Source organism: Phycodurus eques, chromosome 10 (genome assembly GCF_024500275.1).
Source record: "Phycodurus eques isolate BA_2022a chromosome 10, UOR_Pequ_1.1, whole genome shotgun sequence".
NCBI classification, from domain to species: domain Eukaryota; kingdom Metazoa; phylum Chordata; class Actinopteri; order Syngnathiformes; family Syngnathidae; genus Phycodurus; species Phycodurus eques.
In genome coordinates, this window is record NC_084534.1 from 26,428,178 (window position 1) to 26,441,359 (window position 13,182).

A 13,182-nucleotide genomic window follows, 5' to 3' on the forward strand; every position below is an offset into this window, starting at 1 on the left:
TTGTATAAAGATGTTTACATTATGTGCCTGTGAGCAGACATACAGACACGCAAGGTGATAAACGTGATCGTAGGAATGCATATAAAAGCTTACGCTTCTTAGAGTGGTGTACTGGTTTATGTAATATATGCTTGCTGTTTGGCTTTCTTCTATTAGACAAAGCTATGTCCTGACAAAATGGTGCTCCCCTCAATTCCTTGGCACCAGATGCCACAGGGCGGCACCAAAGCAATATTTTTATATTAGATATGGCTTTTTTTTTTTTTTTTTAAGCTTTGTAAGCTAATAGGAAAGTTTTTCACTGAATAAGAGGATAGCTTTGAAAAAAAAATGAAAAATAAAATCAGCCAATAGGTGAATGTTGAGGTTCAGAAATGATTATTATTATTTTTTTACAATGCAGCGCCCTTTTTTTTCTTAAAAACATGAGAAAAATGTGGTTTTTGGGCGGTGGGAACAGATTAATGGCATTTCCATTCATTTTAACAGGGAAAATTGATTTTACATCAGCGTAAATTGAATTATGAGCTCGGTCACGGAACGACTTCAACCCGTTAGTCAGTGATGTCAATTTGTTTTCCCCCGCGTACAGGAAAATGGAAGGAAAAGGGGCCCAATTTACCTTGTTCTTGAAACCCTACATTGTGCTCCTTCTGATGTGTGGACCTTGGCCACCAGGAGGCAGCATAATACAGACACAAACAAAGAAGAGTTTCACATCTAAGTGACTCAGCTGCTGTAATATCTTTTTTTGGGGGGGGGGGGGGGGGCAGGGTAAAGAATATGCCTGTGAGTCTTACCCGTCAACATGTCTGCAAATTTTATGTTCAAACATGTTGCTTAAGTGTTATAACACCACAACAACAATGGTATTCATTAGCCCGTCTATGGCACTTTGCATAGTTTGTTAGCATTAAGCTAAGTGGACTTAACTTTAAATACACTAATTCTCTTTGTATTATGTTTAGTTTGAGAGTAAGCTTTGGGTCACTCAGTCAAGGTATGTACGTCACGTCCAAAAAGTAGGGAAATAACATTAAGTACAGCCTGACCCCGTGTGCATGTATTGGGCACGCACCTGCCGTTGAGCAAGGCCAGCAGCTCTCCGGCGTGGTACAGGTCGTTACGCGTCACCCGACTGAAGCGGAAGGCGTTCAGGTTGCAGAAGGTGACCGAGGGGAACTTCATGAGCGGCGCGGCCACCTCGTCCAGCTTGGTGATGTGCGGGTATTGGAAGTACAAGTGCACGCGGTCCACGCACACCAGAGCCAGCACACCCACGGAGCCCAGGAAGAAGAGGATCCACAGGCTGCGCTTGACGCACATGCGCTCGTAGGTGAACATGTGCGAGATGCCGTGCAGCGTGGACCTGCTGGCGAACACCTCGATGGGGGCCGGTCTCGCGTAGTCCAGCTCCTCGGAGTCCGCTTTGAGATCCATGGTGGACTGAAGCGTACTTAGATATGATGGGAAATATGCAAAAGACAAATAAAGGCTCAAGGATGACTGGCTCGTGAATGTAAGCCTTCTTTCTCTAAAGACTGGGTGGGCTTGTGAGTCTGCAAGTTCACGCCCTGATCGGAACCCCTAGTTCCGCGTTCGGGGAGTAAAAGTGCCGACAGTCGGCTGGGTTCACGCATCCGCACACTTCGGCAAGTTACCTCGCCAAACCTTCCCCCCCCCCCCCCCCCAAAAAAAAAAAGAGCGAGAGAAGCACGGTGTCGTCTCGTAATGTTGCTCAAGAGTAATCCTGACACGTCCGGGAGATTTTAATAAAGGATTTTTTTTTTTTTTTTTAGCGTAAAAGGCAGCCCGGTTTTTGAAACAGCTGCATCATGACGAGCTGTCACATCGTCGCCTCGGCTCGCTTTCTGGCATCTTCTTCCCCGCCTTCCACAATGCAGCTAATCAGCCCCGCTTTGAATGCCAAGATTCCCGGAGGAAGACGAGTGCGCACCTGCAGACTACTGCTGCTGCTGCTGCTGCTGCTGCTGCTGCTGCTGCTGCTGCGAGACGGACAATCCGAGCTGGAAGGAAACAGTCCGCTTCTTCCCCGGCGAGCTCCGAGGCTGCTGTGACGATGTGCTCGGTGGGAAGGAGAGAGACGATAGGGCGAAAGGGGATTTCTTCTTCCACCAGGTGACGACGTCAAATGTAGTATGTGTCATTCTCCGCGACACACACTAGTATCAAACTAGCGGACCAAATACAATTTAGACATACAGAATTCACCTCATATCGTCAGCAGTGTGGACGATATTGAAGGCAACAACGTCAGTCAATCATCGTGAACACAGTGAGCTAGCGTACATGCTACAAATTAGCTAGCAGAAGTTAAACTTTCTATTAACAGGCGTAAGGTTACGCGTCATTGGCTCTCTTGGAAGGTAAAAGTTATTAACCAACCGTTTGAAGTGTAAATAGGAGGGGGGGGGGTGTAATTTAATGGAAAATCATTGAGTTACAATCTGTGTACTCTGTCTAAATTCGCTAGCAAAAGTTTGCGTTAAATAAGCTAAAGCTACGGTGGCTGGTAAGTGCATAACAAAAATTGTGAAACACGTTTGCAGGATCAGAAAAACTAACAAAAGTCGAAACAAATTTACGTTTCAGAAAACAAATGAAAAAGCTGAAACGCTTACATTTCAGAAAACAAATTAAAGTTGAAACACATTTACATTTAAGGAAACAAATGAACAAAATGTGAAACAAATGTACATGAACAAAAACAGAAAACATTTCAGAAAACAAATGAACAAAACCCGAAACAAATTTACCTTTCAGGAAACAAATTTTAAAAAGATGAAACATTTACATTTGAGAAAACGAAACACGTTTACATTTGAGAAAACTAATTAACAAGACATGAAACAAATTACAAGTGACATAAACAAGAAAGTGAACGTACCATAATTCATGCGTTATTAGGACCTGAACTGAACTATGGCGCAGCGTGCGTGGTTCTGAAACTGTTACCATGAGAGGCCGATCGGTCGACCACGGGTTTTGACGTGATTTGTAATTGAATCTCCGTCGCGTTAACTTTAGGGTTAATGGGATTTATATTAACACCGACACACTTAAGTCACTTCTTTTACCATCTGGAAGCAGCAGGGTGTGTTCTACCGGGATACAGCAGCCCATCATAGTGCAGCGCCGTGTGTCCTGGAGCCAGTAATATTGGAGCAGGGCATGTCCTGCCAGGAAAATGCGTGGGAATCCTAACAACGCGTCAATCTATGATATGGTATGTTCCCTTTCCGGTTTGTCTCACTTGTAATTTGTTTCAGGTTTTGTTAATTTGTTTCGGGTATTGTTAATTTGTTTTCTGAAATATAATTGTTTTGTTAATTTGTTTTCTAAAATTTAAAAGTATTTCCGATTTTGTTAACTTGTTTTCTGAAAGGTAAATTTGTTTAAACTTTTGTTAATTTGTTTTTTGAAGTGTAAATGTGTTTTGTTCATTTGTTTTCTGAAATGTAAATTTGTTCACTTAATTTCTTTTCTGAAATGTAAATGATTTCAACTTTTCTTAATTTGTTTTCTGAAAGGTAAAGTTTTTTTCACAATTTGTTATATTGTTAAGCACTTCCCAGCTACCGTACGGGTCCCTTGAAAGGCACTAAATACATTCAAGTTATTATAACAGTTTGTAGTTTATAAAGAGCCAAACAATAGATTTCAAACGACTGTATGTGGTGTTGTCGCAATACCAAAACTGTGACTTTGATACATACCCGCATAAAGTACGTCGATTCCGGTCCTGAAATGATACCATGCCAAAAACCTATCAGTAAAATGAGTGTAATAATATCTGACAAAACAACTTCAAAATCTTAATTCATAAAAATTGTATTCATAAACGCAAAACCTAACATTTCTAAACACTATTGAACATTTGAGGAGTTTTTTTTGTATACAATTTTACATATACAGTATTATATAATATCCATCCATCCATCCATCCATTTTCTGAGCCGCTTCTCCTCACTAGGGTCGCGGGAGTGCTGGAGCCTATCCCAGCTGTCATCGGGCAGGAGGCGGGGTACACCCTGAACTGGTTGCCAGCCAATCGCAGGGCACATAGGAACAAACAACCTTTCGCACTCACAGTCATTCCTACGGGCAATTTAGAGTCTCCAATTAATGCATGTTTTTGGGATGTGGGTAGAAACCGGAGTGCCCGGAGAAAACCCACGCAGGCACGGGGAGAACATGCAAACTCCACACAGGCGGGGACGGGGATTGAACCCCGCACCTCAGAACTGTGAGGCTGACGCTCTAACCAGTCGGTCACCGTGCCGCCATATAATATACACTGTAGGTGAATATGTGAGTGTGTATCCACAGGTGCAAGAGAGTTGATATGTGGTATGATAAAGGTAATCCTGACTCTGCAACATGTAACTAGTGCTGCATTGGCGTATTCCCTTCATACTCGAGTAGTTTGTGTAATCCTTCAGAACAACAAACGGAAACATAAGCACAAGTCTCAAACAATATAGCATGCATTTTTTTTTATAACGTATTAGAATTGTTCAGACTCTTGAATAGTCTCGTAAAATCACAATGGCAGAAATTAATCACTGGACTAAACTAGAGGACCATTAACGTACGGTACATTAAATGATGGGGAAGCATGTTAATTGTTAAAGTTGTTTTTTTGTGGGTGCGGGGGGATTGTTTGTCTACCATGACTTATCCTTAGAAGAGTCTAGCAATTGTAGTGAACATTTTGTGGTGAACTCGATGGGTATGGTGTTTGTTTGTTTTATTTCTCAGGTGACCACATAAAAAAAGAGGGGAAAAAAAGTGTCAACAAGGATCCTAAAGACAATGCAGCAAAAGTGTCTGTCTAGAATCAAGGCCATTAAGAGCTAACAGGTAACAGGTGTGGCATCGGGAGGGGTTCACGTGTACCATTGGTTGGCTAGTGCTGCACTGGGCGTGGCCGGTGAAATGAAATCTCGCCATGCTGCACTATTTGCATATACTGGCCACTCATGCCAGAGTAGCATCTGCTCCATTTGCACACTGATTGAGGAGTATCTGTAACATTTGCACAACCAACATTGCCCCAGATGATCGCACTACTCGTCACTTTAAACCGCATACACTCCTTGAAGTCTCAGCGCCCTTCGCACAATGGTCATTGCACCGGACTATTGCAATATTAGTCATTCGAACTGCTCTAAGTGCTAGAGGACTCTGCATCTTTTTGCACAGTTGTCAAAAAAATAAAATAATGTACCGGCATTACCAGATAACTAGCAACCCTTTACTGCTCAGTGACTGTTTTTTTTTTTTTTTTTTGTCAATGTCTTTCTGTCTCCAAAGTGTTGTGTAAATTGACTGTCTGTTGTCGTACTAGAGCGGCTCCAACTAACACAAATTCCTTGTGTGTTTTTTGGACATACTCGGCAAATAAAGATTATTCTGATTCTGATACCTAGAAAGGTTGGCAGTTGCTCATTGGATTATTTTTAGTCGTGGCCGTATTGAAAAAATGGGATCAGGTCATTTTGGTCAACCATTTCTTCCTGTAGTTGAAACTTGTTGGGAACATTTTGGAGGTAATGTAAGCACAAAAGACCTCAGGTCAAAATCGATTTTGATTAGGTTTTTCTTATTTTTTTCCCATAGGAGAAATCCAAATCAGCTGTTCCAGGCTCAAACTGTCACTGTCAGGCAATGTTTAGACAGACAAATTTTAAAGTAATATTTTATCAACTGTGAAAATTAAAATTGATTTTAAAAAAACCCTCAATATTATCTTATTCTTTGCAGCATTATATTCCCAACTCAACTTTAGCACTTTAAAAGGTGCAGCTGTGCTGTACATAAGATTGTACATGGAACATAATAATAATAAAAGCAAAAATAAATGCATACATAAATAATATTTTCTAATAAACATATACGTAGCTGGTGTCAGGCCAAAACCACCAATGTTCAAATTTGATCAATTGAACGTTTTTTTCACAAATCTATACAGTACCGTTGTTCAGTCCCCATGTGGGTCGTTAGAAATTATTGACCAATGTAAAGTGTTGCAAATGGCCTGCTCTCTTTGACTATACAATGTTAATAGCTCAACAAACAGAGAGCTCCCTTCACATTGGCATTTGACATACAAAAGGTCCGGCGTTTGAGTCCCTCTCTCTCTCTCTCACTTCATTGCGGGCTTTCTTTTTCGGGATGCATTCCATGCCGAGTAAATGCCAGACAGCTCCATTTAGGGGTGAAGCTCCTCGCGTAAGTAGCGTCGTAGAAAAATGAAATTTTCCGTCCCACCAAAAAACAATATCACTGCTAAAACGCTGGCATAGTAAAAGTCGTACAAAAGAGCGTGGAAAGCACAAATAAAGGAACAATGTTAACTCACAGGTGCCTCTTTTAACCTTTTCCCACGCAAGCCAGTAGTAATATAAATCATCTGTTCTGTAACCATCACACAATTTTAATTTTAAGTGGAATTTTAAATTTTTTTTAACTACTGTAAATCATCAAATCAAAAAAACACATTATTTTCATTTCTTGAGGCTGCTCAATCGTTGTCGATTTGTTATCGTAAATATTGAACAGGTTTAACGTTAACGTTTGTCAGCCCCAACCATTTCTGAGCAGATCAGGGAGGAACGATCACTCCGATAATTGGGCCTTTGCTGACTTTGACCAGAACGGGGGGAAATGCTGAAATTCGGCCCAATTATTGATATGTGTGTAGTCCGCTATTGTCAAATAGATGCAATGAGTTGAGCGAGTTCACCGATGACAAGGCAATAAGGCAATACAGGGCGGTGATGCCACTGCCAGATCTGTTATCGAAGCCACATTTGCCAAAGAGGCAAGAGGAGTTCACCCGTGAAATTGTTCAGAATTCCCTCCATAATTGCCATTTGCCACAGCGTCAACTGCGACAATGGGACAGTCCTCTGCACAGCCTGCTTCTCGTATTGATTAGCAGTTGCCGAGAAGATGAGCAATACTCTGACGAAGCATGATGCGCCCGTGACACACGTTTGATGTCACGGTAGATATTACATTTCACGGCAAGATAGAAGAAAAGGATGTGCACATTTGAAGCATATTTATTTAGTCATTTATTTATTCATTTCTCTGCTTCTTTTTGTCATTTGGTGCAACATGGCCTTAATTGCTCCTGATCACGCATTTATTCAAGGAGGTCCGTGGTTTGCAAGTCGTGTATAGAAAGCACAGTGGTTTTGGGGGGAAATGAAGTCATTTATTGGTAGCACTTGTGGTACAAGGAAACGTACTTAATTCATTATGGAATAAGGTGGGGGGGGGGGGTATAAAAATAGAAGCTCTTTTTCCATGCAAGATCACTCTATAAAGCAGCAAAGCCAGAGTAATTCTGCTATTGTGGGCTTTATTTGCATTAAATTTTAGAGAGGAAAATTATCTTTGAAAAAATAACAGTAAAGAACCTTAAACTCTGAGACTCCTAAGCTGCGTTGATTAGACATGATTACACATGATTGTAAAAACATTTTGGTAATAAAAGTGTGAAGAGTATTGCTTTTGAACAATAATTTATTTTAGAAACAATTATTACCTTTTGAAATGATGACAACTGCCAATAAATCAAATGCATCAGTAAAATTTAATGGATTTTCAAAATGAAATCCAGTGGAGTAAGTCTCTACCGTTACTGATCAAATTATGCGACGATGACCCATTAGTTCACAAAATCCACAGTTCGGTTCGTATCTCAGTTTTGTGGTTTTTCGTTTGGGTTCGGTCCCCCCACTGGCGAACGAATTTAGATCAGGAAAAACGTCATTCGAGGCAGAAAAACTTCCATCCGCACCCTCCTCCCATGTCGACGACTGGTTTTCAAGGGGCATCGACCAAGCCTTGTGTGCTCTGGACTACGACACACCTTTGCACGCCACGGGTGAGTTAACTTTACAGGACTCAATGTAACTAAAGGTGACTAAGATCTCACATTTCGGCGCACGACTCATAAAAAAATGGACCAAGTCATGGCTTGTAACTTGAAAAATACGTTGGGACCCTCATAAGTCAAGGTTCCACTGCACTTGGCAAAAAGGTCAAGGAGAAGCCAAAGCATGGCTAACAAGTGGTTTGTTTAGGAAAAAAACACTATTTGATAACTTGCCCTTTTAATATTTCATTTGCATAACAGCGTTTGATGAGCAATAATCTCCCATTTCTTGGCTCGCTCGGTACAGACGGCCTTTTACTCGGGGCCAAGGCTGAACGGATGGAGCTGCCACCAACTCGGGAGGAAGCTGGCAAGGATCGCAGGACGCACAGGAAGCGAGACCCTGAGGACGGGAGTCGATTTGCGGGGGGCCGCCGTGCCGACACACCCCGAAACCCGCATTCTTGCAACTGTTGTCTTGGCACCTGTCCAGGAAGTGACCTCATCAGATAAACGGAAGGTGACATACAAGGTCTCCACAGACAGATGGTCATTAGATGTAATAATGAGAATATGCCCAGACAAATGCATACTACCTCAGTGGGCGATGATCATTATCAGTCAAGGGCGCCTTTATTGACAGCAAAAGGGATCACTGAACAGAACGCCTCCCACTCTGTCCTCTACCTCGAGTAATATTACACTGTGGCGTGTGTGAAGGTAACGCTGACACATTCAGCAGCCCCGCTATGACTGCCGTGCATGCCAAGCTTCCCGAGGAATTGTCCCTTTTCCAAATAAATTGTGCAAAAGTAGCAAGGGCAGAACACTGACATTTTTACTTTGGCTTTTACGTGTGACAGGGACTGCCCGCTCAGTGTCTGACGCCGTAGCAGGCATTGGGCCAATCCACTATATTTCTATTGCAAGCTACTTTGATATCAGTGCCTGTTCGGAGCAAATGAAGGACAAAGAGGCTGTCAAAGTAGCGCCATCTCCCCATTACCAGTTCAGCTTATCTCAGAAGGTGCTTTTGTGTCGAAAAGTCTTTTTTTGCGACTACGTTACTTCCCTCTGCTCTACTGGTTCTCAGTGTCTTCAAGGATTTGTTCTTTATGCATACAAGAACTCTATTAACTCAGTATGGCGTCCACTCTGCGGTGTCTTTGATCACGGACAACTGGACTTTTCTTGTATGTTGAAGATGTTTCAGAGTTTGACAACGAGGGCTTTTTTCTCAACTCTTGCAAACCAGCGACCCTCCCTATCTGGAATTTGGACGTCATTGTCCTCAAAGTAATGTCCCTTCATTTGGAGATCCAAAAGAACTGCCGACTCCGGAGCTGCAGAAGCTGCTCTCCGAGGTTGTGCCATGTGAGCACCCCCAGGGGACACAAACACCAGAGGCATAAATAGGTAAACTCCACACCTAAAAATGTTGAAATGAAGAAGCCTTTTGCATTACAGGGGAAATGTCTTCGACAAACAAGAAAAGTCCACTTGCCTTGACTCGCCGTTTTGTGGATTACCATGACCCGGATGACTGCATGAGAATCGACATAGACATTTTGGTCACCGGGCTGAATGTTGAGGCCCATTTCCAACCAACGTTGCCTCTCCTTCGTGTCAAAGCAAGAACTGTACCGATTTGGAATGACTGTGATCCAGAGTATGGGAACGAGTTGTTCGCGCCACGGCTCTTTCCCTGTACTATACTTTTCCTGCAACATACATTCGCCTACTTACTGCAAATAGTTCTCTCCCCACCAGTTGCTCAAATTAAAACACCAACGTGTACATGTGTACAGCTTAACCAAATGTAATACTTTCCTCTGTTGTGGCGTAATAATATGTTTTGTTGTTCTGTTTGTTGGCATTTGTCTGAATGTTCCCCAGCTGAGGCGCTCCCCCGACCCTTTTAATGTCTGACTCCAGGAGAAATTAATCTTAATTACTTCTTTTCCATAACAGCTAATGAAATACTCGCATGAAAGCCTCCCTCTCACTTCCAAACCCACTCCCGGTCCTCTTCCCCTTCACTTGCTTTCTTTTGTTCTTTCTTGTTCTTTTTTTTTTTTTTTTTTTTTTTGAATTTACAAAGACAAAGTAAATCACATTGTGTCCGTGCATATAACAGATATGGGGGGGAAAAAGTGGAGCCAGTCTACAATTTGACATGATTGGAATTAACTCTCATTGTAGAGGTAATTGAAAATGAAATAGCTGGCAGTAACTTTTCATAAATGTTCATAAAATGTGCTTTACAGCGATAGTTGCTATAAATTAGCTCAGGCTGGTTTGGACGTGAAGACCTGTGTCGGATGCCAACGTGGGTGTTTTTTTTCTTTTCTTTTTTTTCTCTCCAAAGTGGGGTTCAGCCACACTGAAAATCAGGCCAAATTTGAGCATTTTCTCCCTTACAAAAAAAATCCGCAACACCCATATTACCGGATTAACCTGCAAGATTATCCCATGGTGTGGGGTTTGTTAAGAATGATTTTTCAGGGCAGACAATTGGAAATGTTAAACCTGTAAGGTAAATAGTCTGGAGAACATCACACGCTATAAGAGCAGAAAGAACACACATGCTGATTTTTTTTAAATCTGTTTGTATGTAACCCACTGAAGTGTAAAATGACAACAAATTCATTTTACACTTCAGTGGGTTACATACAAACAGGTTTGATCATGTTAACGGATTTTTAAAATGTGAGAGACCCCACATTTGATGTGGCGGGGGGGGGGGAATCAGCATGTGAGTCACGTTTTGAAATTTTCCCCCTTTAGACACAATTCCTTTTTTTTTTTTTAAATATATTGAGCCAACCATCCACAATCAGTATCTTCAACCTTGTTTGACCGAGTGAAACACAAAGAGAATGAATGAATTGAGTAAATCCCTGTGCAGCGAGTGTGTTTGCGTGTGTGCGTTTATGAATTCAACCCCTTCTATTTTGGGAGAAATAGGAGGAAATCTCCCGATATTCTTGTAAAGGAGAACAGGAGAGGAACTGTATCACATCCTACACCGACAACCATCTGCTGATATGCTTATGCTACTTAAGGGGAATATGAAACGTACAGTATATGCTGACATATATTATGACCGTACTGTATACTGGTCACAATATTAGCTACACTTGCACACTTTATTGTGTGTACACCTGAGCAATTTAATGATATCCGATACATGAACTGAATCAAAACTTCTTCCTTTACAAAGAAAACAAATGGCTCCGTTTTTTTGCACTGACACTGAAGTGTTCATTTAACACTACCCTTATTATTATTATTATTGTGAAATGCACTTAATATCACTGGGCTAGTTCTAATAGTTTAACTCTGACTAAGTAAGTTAAGGTATGCGTTACCAAACAATTTTCCCGTAAGGAGATGATTCAATATACCAAGCTGTTGCCACCATAATCACTTGAAGTGTACGTATAGGTAATGTTTTAAGTCACAATTGTTGCATTCGAAGCTACCACTCAGGTGTCAAAATAAGGTAACGGGTGTAAAATATACTCCACACAGAAATTCCTTCATTATGGATTTTGCTGCTTAAGTCGTATTGTAGTGAACAGCCAGGAAAAACATGTACGTGTTCTACCTTTGTCGCTACGCTACCATAGCATTCCTTGACGGGAAAAGCCAAAGAAAAACCAATCACACTTACTTTAGAAACTCACTGAGCATCAAGCACTGCCTGTAACTAGCAAAGCCTTTAAACTCTGAAATGAGATGGCATTGTTTTACATGAAAAGACACTCGCCACCCAAATCAATGAAATTGGTTGAAAGTTAATTTTCTCCTAACTCTTGTAATGGAGACAGTAGTCATGCATGACAGTACGATTCTACAGACCAGTGAAGCTGTCTAATTCGCAGCAGTCTGATTGGGAGATTACATAATACAGTAGATGCGGAAAGAAGACGTTTGCCACAAGTGGGTCTTCCCTGGTTTGCGTCTGTCTACAGGCAATGCAAATGGCACACTGCTACCATCTTAATGGGGACATTTATGTACAGGGTGATTGAAAAGTAACTCCCTATTTTAAAATACTTAATTATTCACATGTTGTAATATTTTTCTCAATTTTTTTGTGTATGTTCCACGATTAAAGGAGCAAGTCTATTCTACCAAACCAACGACTTTGGAAGAACTTGAAGGGCGAATACGAGGAGTTGTGTCTTCCATCCCACAAGAGTTCCTTGTGAAATCAGTTGATGCGGCTTGAGAAACTGGTGGCTCACGCTGGCGCCCATATCCAATTTTAAAGAAACCTCCATTCAATACACTTTCTTCTCGTGTAAGAATTATAGGTCAGAAATAAATGACAAGTACTTAAAAATAGGGAGTTACTTTACAATCACCCGGTACAATTGACTTTGTTTGTTACAGATAACTGCGATTGGCTGGCAACCAGTTCAGGGCGTACCCCGCCTCCTGCCCGATGACAGCTGGGATGGGCTCCAGCACGCCCGCGACCCTCGTGAGGAGAAGCGGCTCAGAAAATGGATGGATGGATGGATGGATGGATGGATGGATGTTACAGATAATTGGGTCTCTGAAGTGCCTGCCCCTCCAACAAGAAACCTCCGACCAGAAAAGGGCACTGGATTTGTTGCTAAGTTGCTTTTTAGAAAGAAAGAAAAAAAGTTGCTAGAGGGGTTGGAAAAGTCGCTACACAGACAGCACTGACTAGCCATTGACTTCGTTCTGCACCTGGTCATCATGGTAACGGAAACGATAACAGACGTTTGCCTGAGACAGAAGTGCCCCCTAAAAAACGGAGTGATTTCAAATAGAGTGGGACAAATGGATTTTTCAAATGGACAAGTTTGCTGTCATTTTTTTTAGCCTTATTGTATTTTGACCGAAGAATTTCAAAGGTCTTTTGTTAAGATAGCTGGAAACTGTTTTAAATTGTTACGCCCAAAATACAAAATGTGTCTCATTTAAATACGTATTGATTTAATTAAAATACATAACAATCTGTACTGTCATTAAAAAAAATAAAAATGTTGTCATCACATCACCTTATTCGATCAACCTGACGTGCCCTCTGCTGAAAGCGGCTAATTGACGTAGTAATTTTCTCAACTTGTCCCCTTGGGAATAATTAGGGTGACCGGTATAAACGTGAACTGATCGGCACAAGCTGCTCTTACGTGCTTTAATTAGTCTCGAACATCCTGTACAACGGCATACACGTTTCACACACCGTTCATTAAAAAACATTGTCCTTCTTAATTTGTCTGCATCTTTTC

General features: G+C 41.5%; 1 protein-coding gene and 1 long non-coding RNA gene across 2 annotated transcripts in view; one reads left to right on the top strand and one right to left on the bottom strand.

Annotated features, from left to right (window-relative positions):
* The window catches only part of asic1b (acid-sensing (proton-gated) ion channel 1b), a 142,831-nt gene extending 141,349 nt beyond the window's left edge, over nucleotides 1–1,482 (bottom strand). The window contains exon 1 of the mRNA XM_061687524.1: nucleotides 1,079–1,482. Within this exon, the coding sequence (XP_061543508.1) occupies nucleotides 1,079–1,440 (362 nt within the window). The 5' untranslated portion in view covers nucleotides 1,441–1,482. The remainder of the gene's footprint in view (nucleotides 1–1,078) is intronic.
* A 6,748-nt stretch (nucleotides 1,483–8,230) lies between these two features.
* On the top strand, nucleotides 8,231–12,402 carry LOC133409165 (uncharacterized). Its single transcript, XR_009769373.1, has 3 exons — nucleotides 8,231–8,432; nucleotides 12,036–12,221; nucleotides 12,314–12,402. It is a non-coding gene; the product is annotated as an uncharacterized LOC133409165 (long non-coding RNA).
* Nucleotides 12,403–13,182: the final 780 nt, after the last annotated feature.